General features: G+C 42.9%; 1 protein-coding gene across 1 annotated transcript in view; it reads left to right on the top strand.

Moving 5' to 3' along the window:
- The window catches only part of galnt10 (UDP-N-acetyl-alpha-D-galactosamine:polypeptide N-acetylgalactosaminyltransferase 10 (GalNAc-T10)), a 100,986-nt gene extending 88,009 nt beyond the window's left edge, over window positions 1-12,977 (top strand). The window contains exons 9-12 of the mRNA XM_017719564.2: window positions 885-1,106; window positions 5,202-5,318; window positions 6,847-6,996; window positions 10,494-12,977. Coding sequence (XP_017575053.1) covers window positions 885-1,106; window positions 5,202-5,318; window positions 6,847-6,996; window positions 10,494-10,661 — 657 coding nt within the window. The 3' untranslated portion in view covers window positions 10,662-12,977. The remainder of the gene's footprint in view (window positions 1-884; window positions 1,107-5,201; window positions 5,319-6,846; window positions 6,997-10,493) is intronic.
- The last annotated feature ends 5,583 nt before the right edge of the window (window positions 12,978-18,560 follow it).

Below are 18,560 nucleotides of genomic sequence, written 5' to 3'. Positions count from 1 at the left end.
TATTGTGATATAAACCGAGTCCGTTCTACAGTTTCTCATTAGGCTGAATGAATAACCGGCTCTAAATGTAGGTATTGTGATATAAACCGAGTCCGTTCTACAGTTTCTCATTAGGCTGAATGAATAACCGACTCTAAATGTAGGTATTGTGATATAAACCGAGTCCGTTCTACAGTTTCTCATTAGGCTGAATGAATAACCGACTCTAAATATAGGTATTGTGATATAAACCGAGTCCGTTCTACAGTTTCTCATTAGGCTGAATGAATAACCGGCTCTAAATGTAGGTATTGTGATATAAACCGAGTCCGTTCTACAGTTTCTCATTAGGCTGAATGAATAACCGGCTCTAAATGTAGGTATTGTGATATAAACCGAGTCTGTTCTACAGTTTCTCAAAAATTTGAACAAGAAGCTGGCAAGTAAGAAGCTGACTTCAGCTTTGTAGTTTTAATGCTGGCACTATGCTTTTGGTAATTAACCTCTTCAACTCCTCGGGACCACCAGTGGTTCCAAAACACACCTGGTCATGTTCTTCATAACGTTCATATTCCATAAGCTTCATTCAGAAGCTGAGCGTCGTGTGAGGCTGTAGCTCTTCTCTCCAGTCTAATAGACGGTGATGTCATTTTAAACCCTTATAATAAAAGAAGCTGAGTTCAGTTTGTTTTTCTACTGAAAGTCGACCCGTTTTTCCCCAAATCTGGGCTCTAAACTACAAACAGACGGCGTCTCTTCAGTGATCTGCTCTGGAAACATTAGAAATGATTTCAAGTTTAGAACCGGAGTTCCAGACATGAGCGTAACACCATCTACAGAATGACGCACAGCTTCGGTGGTCTGTAGGAGTGCCTGTGATCTCAGTACCGTCTCTCTCTACGCAGAACCTGAAGCGTGTGGCGGAGGTGTGGATGGATGAGTACGCTGAATATATTTACCAGAGGCGGCCGGAATATCGCCACCTGTCTGCGGGGGATGTAACTGCGCAGAAGGAGCTGCGAGCCAGGCTGAACTGTAAGAGCTTTAAATGGTTCATGACGGATGTGGCCTGGGACCTGCCCAAACACTACCCACCTGTCGAGCCTCCGGCCGCGGCGTGGGGCGAGGTAGGTACCACGTTAATCAAGTATTCATTACTTATTTTAATTAAAAATGTATTAATGTGGGGAGGGGCATACGGCGTTAATTAAATATTCATTACTTATTTTAATTTAAAAAACTCCTTAATATGGGGAGGGTCATACTGCTTTAATTAAATATTCATTATTTATTTAAAGTATTATTTTAAAATTTAATTATTTTATAATAATTAAAAAACAGGACTTGTGTACCCTGCCCGGAACACAGTTACCGGGGCTCCACCCTGGAGCCAGGCCTGGGGGAGGGGCTCGTCATCGAGCGTCTGGTGGCCGGGCATTTACTCATGGTGCCCGGCCGGGACCAGCCCGAAGGGGTTACATGAGTCCCCCCTCCCATCGACCCACCACCAATGGGAGGGGCAGTAGTAGGGGTTCGGTGCTTTGTGGATCGGGCAGTGTCCGAAGGCGTGGGCCTTGGCGTTCTGATCCTCGGTTGCTGAAACTGGCTTTTGGAACTTGGAATGTTACCTCACTGGTGGGGAAGGAGCCTGAGTTGGTGCGCGAGGTTGAGAGATACCGGCTAGATATAGTCGGGCTCACCTCAACACACAGCTTGGGCTGTGGGTCCAATCTCCTTGAGAGGGGCTGGACATTATTCTTTTTTGGGGTTGCCCATGGTGAGAGGCGGCTGGCAGGTGTGGGCTTTCTCATAGCCCCTCAACTCGGCGCCTGTATGTTGGGGTTTTCTCCGGTGGACGAGAGGGTAGCTTCCCTACGCCTTCGGGTTGGGGAATGGGTCCTGACTGCTGTCTGTGCTTATGCACCGAACAGCAGTTCAGAGTACCCAGCCTTCTTAGAGTCCTTGGGAAGGGTGTTTGAATGTGCTCCTCCTGAAGACTCTATTGTCCTACTGGGGGACTTCAACGCTCATGTGAGCAATGACAGTGAGACCTGGAGCAGTGTGATTGGGAGGAATGGCCTCTCTGATCTGAACCCAAGTAGTGTTCAGTTTTTGGACTTCTGAGCAAACCACAGTTTGTCCATCACGAACACCATGTTTGAACACAAGGATGTCCATAAGTGCACATGGCACCAGGACACCCTAAGCCGCAGTTCAATGATTGACTTTGTAGTCATGTCATCGGACTTGCGGCCATGTGTTTTGGACACTCGGGTAAAGAGAGGAGCTGAGCTGTCAACTGATCACCACCTGGTGGTGAGTTGGTTCAGGTGGTGGGGGAAGATGCCGGTCAGACCAGGCAAGCCCAAACGTATAGTGAGGGTTTGCTGGGAACGTCTGGCAGAAGAACCTGTCAGACTGATCTTCAACTCACACCTCCGTCAGAACTTTGACCAGATATCGGGGGAGGTGGGGGACATTGACTCAGAATGGGCCATGTTCCGTTCCTCCATTGTTGAAGCGGCTGACTGTAGCTGTGGCTGCAAGGTAGTTGGTGCCTGTCGGGGCGATAATCCTCGAACCCGGTGGTGGACACCCCAGGTGAGAGACGCCGTCAAGCTGAAAAAGGAGTCCTATCGGGCATGGTTGGCCTGTGGGATACCACAGGCAGCTGACAGGTATCGACAGGCCCAAGCGATCTGCGGCTTCAGTCGTTGCCAAGTCAAAAACCCGGGTGTGGGAGGAGTTTGGTGAGGACTTGGAAAGTGACTTTAAGTCGGCTCCGAAAAGATTCTGGCAAACTGTCAGGCGACTCAGAAGGGGAAAGCAGTGCGCAACTCACACTGTATATAGTGGAGATGGTGTGCTGTTGACTTCGACGGAAGACGTCATTGGGCGGTGGAATACTTCAATACTTGGAAGACCTTCTCAATCCCACCGACACATTCTCCAGTGAGGAGGCAGAGTCTGGAGACATGGGAATAGACTTGTCCATTACTGAGGCCGAAGTCATTAAGGTAGTTAAAAAGATCCTTGGTGGCAAAGCTCCAGGGATGGATGAGATCCGTCCCGAGTTCCTCAAGGCTCTGGATGTTGTGGGGCTGTCTTGGCTGACACGCCTTTTCAACGTTGCATGGACATCAGGGGCAGTGCCACTGGATTGGCAGACTGGGGTGGTGGTGACTCTTTTTAAAAAAGGGGACCGGAGGGTGTGTTCCAACTACAGGGGAATCACACTCCTCAGCCTCCCTGGTAAGGTCTATGTAGGGGTACTGGAAAAGAGCTTATAGTTGAACCTCGGATTCAGGAGGAGCACTGCAGGTTCCGCCCTGACCGTGGAACACTGGACCAACTCTTCACCCTCTCCAGGATCCTAGAGGGCTCATGGGAGTTTGCCCAACCAGTCCACATGTGCTTTGTGGATCTGGAGAAGGCAATCGACTGTGTTCCCCAGGGTATTCTGTGGGAGGTGCTTCGGGAGTACGGAGTACATGGCTCTTTGCTATGAGCCATTCAGGCCCTGTACAAACAAAGCAGGAGCTTGGTTCGCATGTAAGGCAGTAAGTCAGACGCGTTCCCAGTGAGAGTTGGACTCTGTCAGGGCTGCCCTTTGTCAATTCTATTCTATTCATAATTTTTTTGGATTGAATTTCTAGGCACAGTCAGGGGGCGGAGGGTTTGGTGACTTCAAGGTCACATCACTGCTGTTTGCAGATGAGTTTCCTCGGCAGGGTGTCTGGACTCTCCCTTAGAGATAGGGTGAGAAGTTTGGTCATCCGGGAGGGACTCAGAGTAGAGAGGAGCCGGTTGAGGTGGTTCGGGCATCTGGTTAGGATGGCTCCTAGACGCCTCCCTCGTGAGGTGTCACAGGCAAGTCCACCAGGGAGGAGACCCCAGGGAAGACCCAGGACACGCTGGCGTGACTATATTGCCCAGCTGGCCTGGGCAGCGCCTTGGAATCCCCCCCGGAGAGCTAGTGGAAGTGGCTGGGGAAAGGGAGGTCTGGGCCTCATTGCTTAGGATGCTGCCCCCACGACCCGAACCCCGGAGAAGCGGAAGATGATGGATGGATGGATGGATGGATGGATGGATGGATGGATGGATGGATGGATGGATATTTTAAGTAAAAACTCCTTAATATGGGGAGGGGTGTACAGCTTTAATTAGATATTCATTACTTATTTTAATTAGAATTCATTATTACTCTTCTTTCTGTGGGAGGGGCATAAAGCTTTAATTAAATATTAATTACTTATTTTAATAAAAAAAACTCCTTAATGTGGGGAGGATCATTCTGCTTTAATTAAATATTCATTACTTATTTGAATTAGAATTCATTATTACTCTTCCTTCTGTGGGAGGGGCATAAAGCTGTAATTACATATTCATTAAATATCAAAGATGAATTAAATATTCACTAATTGTTTTAATTAAAATAATTACTTCCCCTCTTGGGAGCAGTTAAATATAACTTTAAAGTTAATTAAATGAATGAATTCTTTTAATTAAATATTAATTGTTACTGCTTCTCCTAGAGGGAAGTGTGTGCTTAAATTAAATATTCATTACTTATTTAAACTATTATTCAGCGCGTAGGTGCACACAACATTTAATGAAACAAATTAATTGTTTTGATTAAATATCCCTTAATTGTTTTCATTAAATAATGATAATTACTCCTCTTTGTAGGGGACGTTAATTAAAAATCCATTAATTATTTAAATAGTAGGTATTATTCCTACTTCTAGCGGAGGTATGTGCAGCTTTAGTTAATTATTCTTTAATGACTTTAATTATGTATTCATTATTAATCCTCCAGGGGGAGGTGCTTACAACTTAAATTAAATGTTTATTAATTGTTTCAAATGCATATTCAGTAGTCATTTAAATTTAATATTCATAATTTCTCCTGCTTCTAGATGGTGCATATAGCTTTGATTAAATATTCGTTCTTTATTGTAATTCAGTTCTTTAAGTAATAAACTATTAAACTTTAAGTAATAAACGATTCTGCTTGTTTTGAAAGGAAGGTATGTATGGCTTAAATGAATATTAATTATTTTAATGAAATTCTCATTATTACTTCTCCTGAAGGGAGTTCTGTATGGCATGATTGTGTATTAATTATCATAATTAAATTCGGATTATTCATGAGGGAGGTGTGTTTAGCAGATGATGTGCTAGCTGTGTGAAAGTGACCCGTATCTGTTTGCGTTGTGCAGCTGCGTAACGTGGGCAGTGGCCTCTGTATGGAGAGTAAACACTTCTCCTCCGGTTCTCCACTCAGAGTGGAGACGTGTGTGAAAGGACGAGGAGAAGCAGCCTGGAATCACGGACAGGTAACTCACCTGTGTTCACCATTATTTACACCACTGTGCAAAACTCAGAGACCCCTCCTTCATTCGTTTAATTAAATGGAGACAGTCGTTTCATAATGGAATCATTCGTTTTCATTGGCAGAAAAAAATGAACGTGAAATTCCACAGAAGCCTCAACAGCTAAATCTAATCTAGGCTGTGTGAGGGTCAGTGATTCACTCTTTCCCTTTATTCCAGCTTCCATTCTTTTCAGGAGACTCCCTTTCAGTTCCTCAAAGAATCTGCAGACTTCACAACTGCAAAGTTCAGTCTTGGGCCCAATCCCATTTCACCCCTCGCCCCTACCACTCAGCCCTCAGCCCTCTCTTTTGCACGTTCACGTCTAGGTGTAGGGTGTCCTGATTTTTGTTGAGATAGAGGGGTGGGTTGAAATGTTGGGGCTGCATGACCCTCCAAACGGAGGTTTTTCAGAGACTCCAACAGAGAGATATGAGGAAAAACAGAAAAACCAGCAAGATGGAGAACAAGAGACCAAAGAAACCCACAAATGTGAGAATTTTCCATGTTAAAAAATTAATAACAATAACCACCATTTTATCATAGTTTAATGTTGTTTCAGTGTATTTTGGTCGTTTTTCTTCATAATAAGCATTAAAAATTGCTAATATTACGCTAATGTCTCAGTAGCTAGCTAGCAAATTTTCCCGTTCCACCTTAAATAGTCCAGCAGTTCTGACGCCTGAAGGTCCAAAATGGTACTGCTACTCCGTTTAAGGTGGATCGGGGGGGGGGAACAAATGAGAAGCTGGAGAATATCTGACTTCAGCTTCATTCTTCACTGAAGAATTTGGGGGGGGTAAATGTGACTAAAGCCCAGCAGTGAGGAGCTGAACTTTCCCCTCCTCTGCTGTCCCTGCAGACGGGCCGGGTCGCCTACAGAGCGGCACTAGTAGCTGTTAATGAAGTGATGCTCTTTTTATTTGAGGGGCTCATTTTAGAGATTTCAACCACTGCCCCTTATAACTCAGTTCCAAGGGGCAGGGAGAACCTCAGTGAGGTTCTTCTTGATCAGCTACACGTCCTTTCAGACCCACAGCGCTGAGTGGTCTTCTCACAGTGGAAGGATGGACAGAAACACCTGTGGATGTTTTCAGATCTGAAGCAGCTTGATCTTCTCCTCTCTCTCAGAGATCAAAGCTTTCAGTGCTGTTTATCTGATAGGGGCAGTTTTGAGGTTTACCAGCTCTTCCAGGTGGTTGTTAGGAGTTCTCACTTTCCTTATGCAAGTGGATTATCTTATATCTAATCTCTTCCCTGAAAAATGGGCATCTTGTACTTAATGGCTGTTTAGACTGAATAAATGAAGGATGGTCTCTGACTTCTGCACACTTCTGTATATTCTATGCATATGGTGATACTTCAAACTTCTAAACAAGGGCTTTAAGGTATCTGTGTGTAGTTTATATTCACTTTAGCGATGTATTAACCTGTGATGTTACTTTAAATCGAAATTTCCTTTCAAATGAACATGCTTATTTCTGTTTTTCAGGTGTTTACATTTGGTTGGAGGGAGGACATCAGGGTCGGTGATCCACTCCACACTAAGAAAGTATGTTTTGATGCCATTTCGCACAACAGTCCAGTTACACTGTACGACTGTCACGGCATGAAGGGAAACCAGCTGTGGCGCTACAAGAAGGTAAAGGGTTCATTTGAATATGTATTCCAGCACAGGTTACTGATAAAAACTTATTCCAATGAATTATATTTTAAAGGAATGTAATCTGATTATGTCTTGGAACTTCTGGATCACTTGTCTTTTTGAAATCATGTATTTAAACAAAGAAAGGAGAGTTTTTCAACAACAATCCGACTTTACATTAGGCAAACAGGACAGCTGCACTGTTTCCTAACACAAAAGCTGTGGGCCAATTCAGGGGCTGCATCCTTTGAAGGATGCGATCTATGAAGGCGTGTCCTTCAAAGGCTGTGCATAGCCGCGAAGGCTGAACCGAAAGTAGACGGTATGCTGTTCCCAGCCCTCCCGCTGCATCATGAAACGCCGCTCCTGTCAAGTTCTTTAAAGGCGGAGCCAGAAACTTTGAGTTTTTTTATTGTCGTTTATTAGAGCTGGAGATGTTTCTCTCTGTCAGCCCCCTAAAACAAAATGAAACATTAGCTTAAGTTTTGCTTCAGACCTCGTTGGCTTTTTTTACCATGTGGATCTTTAGCTATTCTACTCACTTTAAACCCAGTACTTACATTTAAAGTGTCTCCTCAGCCGCTGTCCTTTCCTCTGCTGACACCGCCATGTTCTCGAATCCTCGCTGCCACACATTGAACCTCTGGATATGTTGTTTGTTTCTAGTAGTATCTGAGCTCAGGACTGTCTCTAACCTACTGGTAACTAGCAAAGATACTTTCTCTAGACAGACAAAGCACTGTTTGTAAGTCGCTCTGGATAAGAGCGTCTGCTAAATGCTGTAAATGTAATGTTGGCTGGTGGAGGATCCACCCGTTGGATCCTTTGTTGCCATGGAAAAGAAGGGCACCTATGAAGGAGCCTTCAAAATGGGACAGCCCAGACGCGCTGCTGTGACGCAGTTGGCCTTCAAATTCAGCCTCGGAAGGATGCAGCCCCTGAAACAGGAGTTGGCTACATATTTGCAATGTTTTTATTCTCATTTTCCATATTAAATGGTGCAGCAGTTAAGTTTAGGCACCTCATATGTAGAACAAATTTCAATTAAAAAGCTGGTGAATAAGAAACGAAACAACAGCTAAGAAATGTTTGGCAGCAGAAAATTTCATAGACATTGTTTTGTTTTATATGAACGCACCACGAGCAGCACAGCAGAGCTATAATCAGCCTGGAGAGTCTACACTGTTGAACGCGTCTCACTGGCTGATCTAAACCACACACTTCTATACTTCACCTACTACTTGTGGGGCAGTCGTGGGCTGGAGGTCAGGGATCTGGCCCTGTGACCGGAAGGTTGCCGGTTTGATCCCCAGGGCCAACAGTCCATGACTGAGGTGTCCTTGAGCAAGACACCTAACCCCCAACTGCTCCCCGGGTGCTGTGGATAGGGCTGCCCACCGCTCTGGGCAAGTGTGCTCACTGCCCCCTAGTGTGTGTGTTCACTGGTGTGTATGTGGTGTATCACTTCACGGATGGGTTAAATGCGGAGGTGGAATTTCCCCGTTTGTGGGATCAAAAAAGTATCACTTACTTACTTACACTAATTAATAAGTGCACTTCTAATGCTACTGCTCTGTTTTTGCAAACTTTATAGTGCGCTTGTATGCGGTTTGGGACACTGCAGAAGTAACACAGTGGGAAATCTCAGCTGTTCAGTTCTCAGCTTTCATTTGTTATCACTACAGCAACAAATCAAATAAAATCAACTCGGTACACTCAAATATGCACAGTCGAGTCACATTATCATAACCACTTCCTACTTTTGACAGCAGCAGTGTGTAGCTCATGGAGCTGATGGTCTAGGGAGTGTTTTTGTGGCATTCTCTGAGCCCACTCATACATGTGGAAGGCACTATTAACTGATTTGGGTATGAATCCATCTTTACAAATCACGTACACCCATACATGCTGATTGTCTTGCTGGGGCGTAAGGGATCTTCCAGCAATACAGTGCGACACGTCACATGGCTACAAATGTCCGACATCGGTTGTAAGAGCATGACCAAGACTTCAGAGTACTACCCTGGCCCCCTAGTTCCCCAGTTGAACCCAACTGAGCATCTGTGGAACCACCTCGATTGTCGTGTTTGCTCTGTGGATCCCCCACACGCCCCCACCAGCAGCTGTGGGATGCACTGCAGTCAGTCTGGCTCCAGATACCTGTAACAACCTTGAGTCACTCCCAGCCTGTCTAGCTGCTGTCCGTGCTGCACACGGCGGTTACTCTGGATATTAGCTGGTGGTCATAATGTGAGTCGACTCTGTATCAGTTAATACACTATAAAATTCTTTTTAAACTGTTTTACGGCCTTCACTAAATCTGTTATGGCTTTGTTATCTGATAACAAACTGTCCCTGCGCTGCCTACTGAAAGGGTGGCAGTGCGATGGGCACGGTCATCGCCATACAGTGAATACTTAAAGATAATGTCACGATACCCAATACGTATCATGATAGACACAGTGCTCTAGCCATGCCACATTTAAAACTAAATCCAATTCATATCCAGTCAAGTGCAGTGTCATGAAACATGCTGTTGGGCAGTGTTTTAAAATACCCAAAATATACTCAAAGAAGTGTACTGTTTATCACAATAACAACATTTAGGTTGGCCCCCTCTAGTATCAAGTATTTTGATATTATATTTTTCCTATTGATCGTATTCTGATGACTTCGTGATGTTACGCTGCCACCATTTCGGTAGGCAATTTCAAATTCATTGGGTGGCACACTGGCAGTTTATTATCAGTGACGAGCCATAACGGATCTAGACGGTAAAACATGTTTTTTGTTTCTGAGAATTCTCAGATTAAAACTCGTATTAACCAACATAATAATAATAAAAATAATAACAATAATAATACTTTCATTGTTCTTTTTAAAGCCTCACATATGCTTACAAGTTTTCAAAACACAGAACAAAGACAGACAAGAACCGTAGGATGATAAGCAGACATATGACATATTTGATCACATTGCCTTGATTTTATTTGATTTGTTGCTATAGTGATTACAGATTAGAGATTACGGCTGAGATTTCCCGCTGCATCACTTCTGCTTTGTCCTAAACTGCATACTAGCACTCTTAATAGTCTGTTAAAAAATTAATAAATAAATAAAAGCTGGCAAATAAGAAGCCAAATCCAGATTAATTGTTTTTATAAGAGCTTTGGCTTCAGAAGCCATTTTTTATTAGTTTTTGTAATATCTCACACATTTGTCTGAATTTGAGAAGTTAGGGTTATGAGGATCCAATCCACCCTTCAGGCCAAACTTCTCCTTGCAGCATTTTCTGGATCTATATTGTCCAGAAAACTAATCTTTCTCATGGTCATTCTGGGCTATTTTGCTTGGTCTTCTTCCACCTGCAGGGCTGTGGCTGCAGCAATGGTGACCTAATGACAGTGACCGTGGGTTAAAAAGGACAATAGAAGTGACAGTGATGGCAGAAATCTCTCTCTTATTTACACTCTCCTGTGTCTGTTTCCGTGCAGGATAAGACTCTGTACCACCCCATCAGTAACAGCTGTATAGACCACAACCCCGCAGAGAAACGAGTCTTCATGAACTCCTGTGACTCCAGCTCACCCAGCCAGCAGTGGATTTTCGAAAGGACCAACTCCACCATTCTGGAGCAGTTTAACCACAACCACGACTCCTGAAGCTCAGCACACTGAGCCCTCGGGGCTTTGGGACGTGGATTTCTGGGGCCTGAAGCCAAAGCGAGAAATCTGATGTGCAGCCATCACTTTCACAACAAACGACAAACATCGAGGTTTTCCCCACACGGGCATGAAGAGCAACACCAATGAAATTACGGAAAAATCTCTCGTATACACTTTTAGCATTTGTCCTTTTATGAACGTAGGCAAGAGTAACGTCTCTCCACCAGCCCACAGTCACATTAGCAAGAGCTGCGGCCTCAAACAGTCATAGTTTCATTAGTAAGTTCGCTAATGCCGGTTAAGCGCTTGTTTTAACCTTCTAACTAATGACTGTGGCTAGCCAGCTACTTAGCTAGCCAGCTTTGTTCTTGTCATTGGTAAAACTGTGAACATATGCAAGTCTTTTCACCAGCTTAACGTCAAAATAGCACTAAATTTCAATCACGTTAGCGAAAACTAGGAGCTATGGCCTAAAACAGTGATTCAGTAATGTTAGCTAACATGCTAATGTTGGCTAGGTGCCAGTTTTGCCCTTCTAGCTAATGGCTATGGCTAGCTGGATAGCTAGCTTCATTTATATCATTGTTATTAAATACACAGCGTTAGCTAACATGCTAATGCTGGTTAGGTGCCAGTTTTGCCCTTCCTGTGAATGATGATGGATAGCCAGCCAGCCAGCCAGCCAGCCAGCCAGTTAAACACAAATCTCATTTGTTTCAGTCAGAAATCTTTACAATTTAATTTCAGATGGTTATTTGTTGACGTCATATCAACTAGGGATGTGCAATATGACAGAATTTTGTGCGTTTTTCCTTTTTTTTTAACTCCTTAGCGCTAAATTTCATTCGCTTTAGTGAAAACTAGGAGCTTATGGCCTAGAAGAGTCATTTTCATTAGGTAATTGTTAGCTAACATGCTAAATGCTGGGTAGGTGTCAGTTTTGCCTTCCTGTGAATGATGATGGATAGCCAGCTAGCCAGATAGCCAGCTAGCTTTCTTTGTCATTGCTATTGGTAATTTGGCTAGTTGTGTTAAGCACAAATCTCCTCGTTTCAGTCAAAAATAATTATAATGACATTACAGATGGTTATTTGTTGATAAGACATTAAGTAGGGATGTGCAATATGACAGAATTTTGCGTTTCTCTCTTTTTAATTTTTTTTTTAACTCATTAGCAAGTTAGTTATTAGAAAATGTTAGCCAGCTTGCCAATGCTGATGAGGTGCCAGTGTTTGGCCAAACTAATGTAATCTTTATTTTTACCACGCTGTTGGCAACTTTGTCAACATTAGGCTAGCTAATGTTACAGTTGTTTGGACAGCGTCTTTCCATGGTTCATGATTACTTCACGTTGACCACCAGCCGTTAACCCAGTGTCCTGAAGGAAAGCGGAGAAGAGAAGCTAAAGATGTTTATTCTGGGAATTTCCTTCATCCTTCTTCAGACATTTCCACCAAACTCGTCCTTCTCCTCATCCCCCGTTCACCTGACAGCTGTTTAATGACAGAAGCTCCCGGCAGAGGTCAGGAACACAGCCAGGCGGGCCTGTAAACGAGACAAGACTGATGGCTTATCACAGATTTAGACTGTTTTGGCTTCAAACTCGGCCGTGTTGTAGTTTCAGGCCCCAGTGCAATTAAAGCTGAGGCTGTTTTGATGCACTAAACCTCGCGCTCCGTGTAAAGCAGCGGATCGGAGGCAGTCGGAGGAACTCCGAGGACGCCTTCTCCCTTTGTTTTGATGCATAAAGCACTCATAAATGTTAAACTTGAATCCAATCCTTGTGCCTTGTTGTTTGAGAACGTTATATCGACCTGGCACAGAGTTTAAATACGCTCCTGATGTTTTTGTACAGACTGAGTAAAGAAACGACTGAATGTTCATCTGCGTCTGAAATGCTGAACGCTGTCTTCTGTTTCGTTTGCTTTCTTTCTTTTCTGCTTCATTCTTTGATTGATTTTTAGATTCTCCAGCCCAGACACATTTAAATTACGCATTTCTTCCCTTATGAAGGTCACCAGAAATGGGCTCTTTTTTGTTGGTTTGCTTATTACTATGATTTCAGTTGCAGTTTTTAGGAAGACCACTGAAAGTAGGGCTGGGACCACTTATGGATTTATCAGTAACTAACAGTAGCGACAGAACTGATCTTGCCTGTTTGCGTGCATACGCGTTCTAAGCTCCGATCTTTGCTCTGAAACTCTGGTCCAGATCAGTGTTAGTTCGGTGTTTGGTCATTGTGGGGTCTTCTTACACCAAGTCAGTTATTTTTTACGGATAATAAATTGGGATGTGATTTTTAACAGACTAGAATTTTTGCTTGGACGCACTTTATATTAAACATTTGCGCAAAGAAGATGAAGGGGTAAGAGAAAGTGGGTCCACTGAATAATAATGACAATGACAATCACCATTTTCCTTGTAACCATGGGGACTGAAAGGCCCAATCCCATTTCACCCCTACCCCTGAGCCCTTAACCCCCTGTTTTGCGCATTCGTGTTTAGGGGGAGGGTGTCCCAGTTTTTGTTGAGATTGGTGGGGGTAAGTGTTGGGGCTACATGGCCCTCCAAACGGTGGTTTTTCAGAGACTCCAGAGTTAGGAGTAAAAAAAGAAAAGCCGGCAAGTCGCTGAACAAGAGACCAAAGAAATATTTTCTCTGTTAAGAAAAACTACAATAACCATTGTATTATCCTTAGTTTTGTGTTGTTTCAGTGTTTTTTGGTCGTTTTTCTTCATAACGAGCATAAAAATCACTAATAATATGCTGATGTCTCAGTAGCTAGCTAGCTAACTTTCTTGTTCCACCTTAAATAGTCCAGCAGTTCTGACACATGAAGGACCAGAATGTAACTGCTGCACCATTTAAGGTGGAACAGGAAAATGCTGTCCCTGCAGACGGGCAGGGTCGCCTACAGAGTGGCGCTAGTAGCTGATGATGAAGTGATGGTGGGTTTTTTGTTTGTTTGTTTTTTTTCTTTTGAGGCTCCCCTTTCATAGGGCAAGATTTCAACCACTAGGTTGAAAGTAGGACACTCGAAAACAAGGGATAGGGGTAAAAAGAAGAAATGGGATTGAGCCAAAGACACTGGGCAACGGCCCATTCTGCTAAAGTTCATCACCGACTCTGCAGCAGTGCTGTGTACATTGAATACTAAATATATATATTTGCGTAGATGTGTGGGGAGGGACTATTTCCAGTAGAGAACTTTGAAAGATACCTTCCAACTAAAAAGCAACAGATCGGCTGCTCAGTCATTATTCAACCCACAGATACAGAATTTACAGCTACACTATATACGTTTTGGAGGTCTGGCGACCTCTCTGGTGGAAATGTGTAATTGCACACAGTGTACGGAGGAACATTTTGTTGTTGTGTTTCGGACCCCTTCCCCTCGTCTAAGATGAATCTGATGATTGAAAGAGAATTCAAAGAGAGCTCAGTTGAAAGGAAGGACATGTCTGATGAAGTGAGTGAATTATCTACTATTATCATCAGATCTTCATCAGTAAAAGGTTGATTTTGAGAGCATCTGAGACCTAAACATCAAGCCAGACGTTGTTTTTGAGCCGGTGCATGTGATGTTAACAGAGCTGGTTTATTAAGGAGTCTGGTCACTTCCTATTTCCCCTGTTATATCAAAAACGACTGCAAAACAGCAGAGGGTGCCCGCGAGGGAGTCCTCAATGAATGGGAGTAAAATGAGCTCAACGGCTAAAAATGAGAAGTTAAAATAGTTTCTAAAAACTCAATTTAGTGTTCAGGAACTAATTGAATTCTTTTCCATTAAAAATGTTTAAGCATTTATAAAATATGATTTTGTTTAAATACTCCATATTAACCCATTTATTTTCGACTCACTCGGGAGCGCCCTCTAGTGTTTGACATGGTAATTCTCTCCACAAGCTCTCTGATGTTAGCAAGTAAAGGCGTACGACATGATGTGAGAACTCACACTAAAAAGTATTTGGATGTGACAAGTATTTGTATAGTTGTTGAACTTTTCAGAGCGCACTAGAAATCAGTGTTAACATCACTAAAATGTTCTCCTAACAAACTACAGCATCAGCCATGAGCTGTGATGTGAAAGACGACGGTGTTCAAGTTGACAAAACGTGCCTTGACTCGGTGTAAAGGCCTTTGATTTTGTCGCCCCCTTCTGGCACAAATGGAAACTGTTTTATAACCTTCAGTAATTTTGTCCCAATTGATTGCTTATCAAAACGTGCTCATCGTCCCAGCCCTACTAGAGAGATCTAAGAAGGGAAGGTAATGCTATTTCTGGTTATTGATAGTAGCTAATATCATCTTTTCCAGACTGACCCCTGAAAAAATGAGAAAGCAGCTGATTTCCCCCTTGTTTGTTGTTTATCTCTGTAAACTCTCGTGACCTTTCCATTCAGATTTAGTGGGAAAATGTCTAAAGATCTTTCTTATTGTGGTTAATCCTCATTGACCAGCTCTGAATCTGGCCCTGTTGTGATGAATCATGCACAGACTGTAGGAGACGGAGGGAAAGATCATACAGCGGCTGTTTGGTTGGTGTCGTGTGCATCATTTTTGATCATTATGAAAAGGCCAGGCAGACCCGCGTGAGTCATTAGTCATTTGCATTTTAATTAAGACTCTTGTATCTAAATCCCTTTATTTTCAGTTTGCTTTCTTTTCCCCGTCTGCAGTGCTGTATTTAACTTCTCCACTGAAGGAATGATTATTTTGGGCTGCAATACGAGCAGATTTGATTATGGCAGCAGCTAAAAATGCAAAAATTTAGGTTTGCAGGTTTTGCACCATTAACCCTATCCTGAGTGTCCAGTTTACTGGAAACACCTACCTTGTACCTACTTTCATTGGCCATTTTATCAGAAACACCTACGCTCTTAAATAAGGGGTTCTTCATGGGTTCTTTTGTAAAGACAGTGGCCACATGACAAGACAACCATCTGGATGCTACAAAGGTTCTATGCAGTTCTGAATATCAGGTCAGGTGTGGTCAGTTATTATATTGTATATGACATTCATTATTATTATTACTGTGTATATAATCTGCCTGTTTGAGAACCTATTACATATGGTTCTTTGAAGAACCTTCTAAATTCAGCCAAAGGGTTGTTTGAGCGATGCCATAGAAGAACCACTTCTGGTTCACTAAAGAACCACGCTTGAAAAAGAGATTTGTATATGTGAAGAACTCTCATGAAATATAAAGGTTCTCTACCAATGTAGGGTTCTTTTTTTGGGAACCTTTCAATTGTGTGGAGCTTCTTTTAAGCTTTAAAAGGGTTTCTTCACACTCACAACCATTTATGGTGAATGGTTCTCTAAAGAATTATACACTGAAAGTTTGCTTTAGGACAAAAAAAGGTTCTCAGGGACCCCAGACAGCCCACCGTGCTCTAACCCAACTGCCAGTGCACAGCAATAGAGCAGAAAGGTGTATCTGATGTTTGAGAACCTCCACCAACCCTGGTCCTGGATATCTACTTTCCTGCAGAGTTTAGTGCCAACCTGCGTCAAACATGCTGCCCTGTCGGCTCTAATCTAGCACGAAAGCATCTGAGCCAGCTAATCAAAGGCTTCTGCAGCAGGTGGGGTAGAACGTGGTTGGAACTAGAGTCTAAAGGAAGGTAGACCTCCAGGACCAGGTTTGGTGGCCATGATTCAGTGGCATCACTCAAACTTTCTTTGGCACCTTCATTTTGAAGAGTGAGGGCTATAGATGTCTTCACACGGTTAAGATGAATTGTTTTTATATTATTTATTGCATGAATTATTATTATTATTATTACTATGGATCATTTTACCAAATTGGTTCAGAGTCAGAGCTCAAGACTCGTTTGTGTTTGGTTGGTGTAGTTGTGGTTGGTTAGTGACTGTTTCGGTAAGAATTGTAGCTCATTATGAGCTCAAAAAGAGCAAACACAGCTTTGAACAGCTGTTCACATGTGTTTCGGTAGTGCCAACTCAATGTTCCTCACTGACTTTCAGACTTAGAGACATATTTACTTCAAAACAATGGGATCTAACTGCTCACAATGTGGCCATGAGGGACAGGGATGCAGCCTCACTTCCTGCTCTAAAAGACAGGGGGTGTGGCTAACATAAGACTCCACCCACAGAATGAAACTCTGAAAATGTGGGGCGGCGTTTTCAGAATAAAGCTTTTTATTTAAAAATTAAACTCATGATAAATTAATCTTTCAACTTCACTTTAAAAGATCTTTAAAAATTCTTTTTTTTTTTTTTAAAGTAAGTATTAGTTTGAGAAGTGTAAATAATGGGGCATTTGGAGGGGTAGATAGTGTTAATAATTTTGTATATATTTATCTCTATTAATGCATTGCGTTTAAACAGATCAGTACAGAACCCTCGAAAATATCTATACCCTGAATACTCCGTTGTGCTCTTTTTGGGACACAGTTTGAACTAATTCGGTAGAATGGGTCATATATTCACCTTGACTATGCTAGGTAGATAGAACCTATGCTAGGTATTTCTTTAAAGAACCCTCTGAATGGGTCTTTATAGCACCAAAATGTTTACAAGTTGTTAGCTCCACACATAAATATCCACCCAGCAGTCAGTAAACTTACAAAGTGTGGCTGTATGAGGTGTTTCCGATAAAGTGGCCAATGAGAACAAGGTTGGACTTGCTAATTAACCGGACACTCTGTGTCAATGATCACTTTGGCTGATGTTCTATACACTCTTAAATATAAGGGTGGCTGCACGGTTCTAGGTAATACCCTTTAATTGGTCAAGAACCTTTACGTTACAAAGGTTCTTCACACCTCATCTACAATCACTGATTCATTGAAAGGTTCTTCCTCTGTTCCTGAGGCTTTCCTCCACAGAACCGTTCTGGCTCCTTTATTGTAAAGGGTGCAGCTGTGCGATGATGTGTGGTTCTACTCCGCTGGTTTAGGAACCTTGTTTTGTTTGTTTTGGCATTTTTTGTTTTTTCTCCAAAGTCAAAATGCCTGATTCAACCTCACTACGTAAACGATAAGGCCTGTCAGCAGCTGAGTGAACTGAGTCTCCATTAGGAGGAGACACTGAGACACCACACCGCAGTTATGGTCCGTGCATTTGGCTGTGCAGGTCAGCAGAGTGTGAGATATTATAGGACAACTCCAACAATTTTTTCAAAAGTTCCACCTAATTAAATGGTTAAGATGTAAACAGAGTCGTTCCGAGTGGTTTGGTGTGAATCGCTCTGTTCTAGATAAACTGACCAAGCTCAGTTCCCAGTGGTGGTGATAGGAACCAGACGTCCTCCTCTAAAAGCTCCTCACAGAAAGTTCCTACATGAACTGGTTCTGAATTCACTGCCTGATGACTGAGACGCTGTTTTATGAGAGTTTAGAGAACTTCAACTCCATTCATGGTGGAGGGAGACATGCAGGGCGCCGTGCGGCAAAATAGTCCACAAAGAAAACTCATTATTCCAGATTTTCCACTGTTTTCCATCATCAACATTCCATATAAGCTCAGAAGACTCGTGTAGGTCCTCTGGTGGTTCTGGATGGTAAATAAAGTGTCTATATCTGTGTTGTAGCCATGGCGACGCCTGGTTCCCATTACCACCACTGTAAAGACGTCTGAACCGTTTCACACCAAACCCTCTGAACTTCTGTTTACACCTCAGTCACTGAATTCCCCTTTAACTCAGTTGTACTGCAGATTGAAGGCAGTTTGTCTCTTCAGCGCTCTGGATGGGTTCTAACGTAAACAGATGGCGAATGCCAGTTAAGAAACTTCTCGTTCTTTGGTTCGGCTTTGCACTCCGTATGTCCTGCGGTGTTCTGTGCGGTCCGCTGCATTTTTAGAGATTTTTTTATTATAATCGGGGAGAAGGGAAAGTTTTTAGGGTGTTAATAAAATTATATTTTGTAA

Source organism: Pygocentrus nattereri, chromosome 16, assembly GCF_015220715.1.
Source record: "Pygocentrus nattereri isolate fPygNat1 chromosome 16, fPygNat1.pri, whole genome shotgun sequence".
In the NCBI taxonomy this organism is placed as follows: Eukaryota; Metazoa; Chordata; class Actinopteri; order Characiformes; family Serrasalmidae; genus Pygocentrus; species Pygocentrus nattereri.
This window is presented reverse-complemented; position numbering and strand designations above follow the sequence as displayed.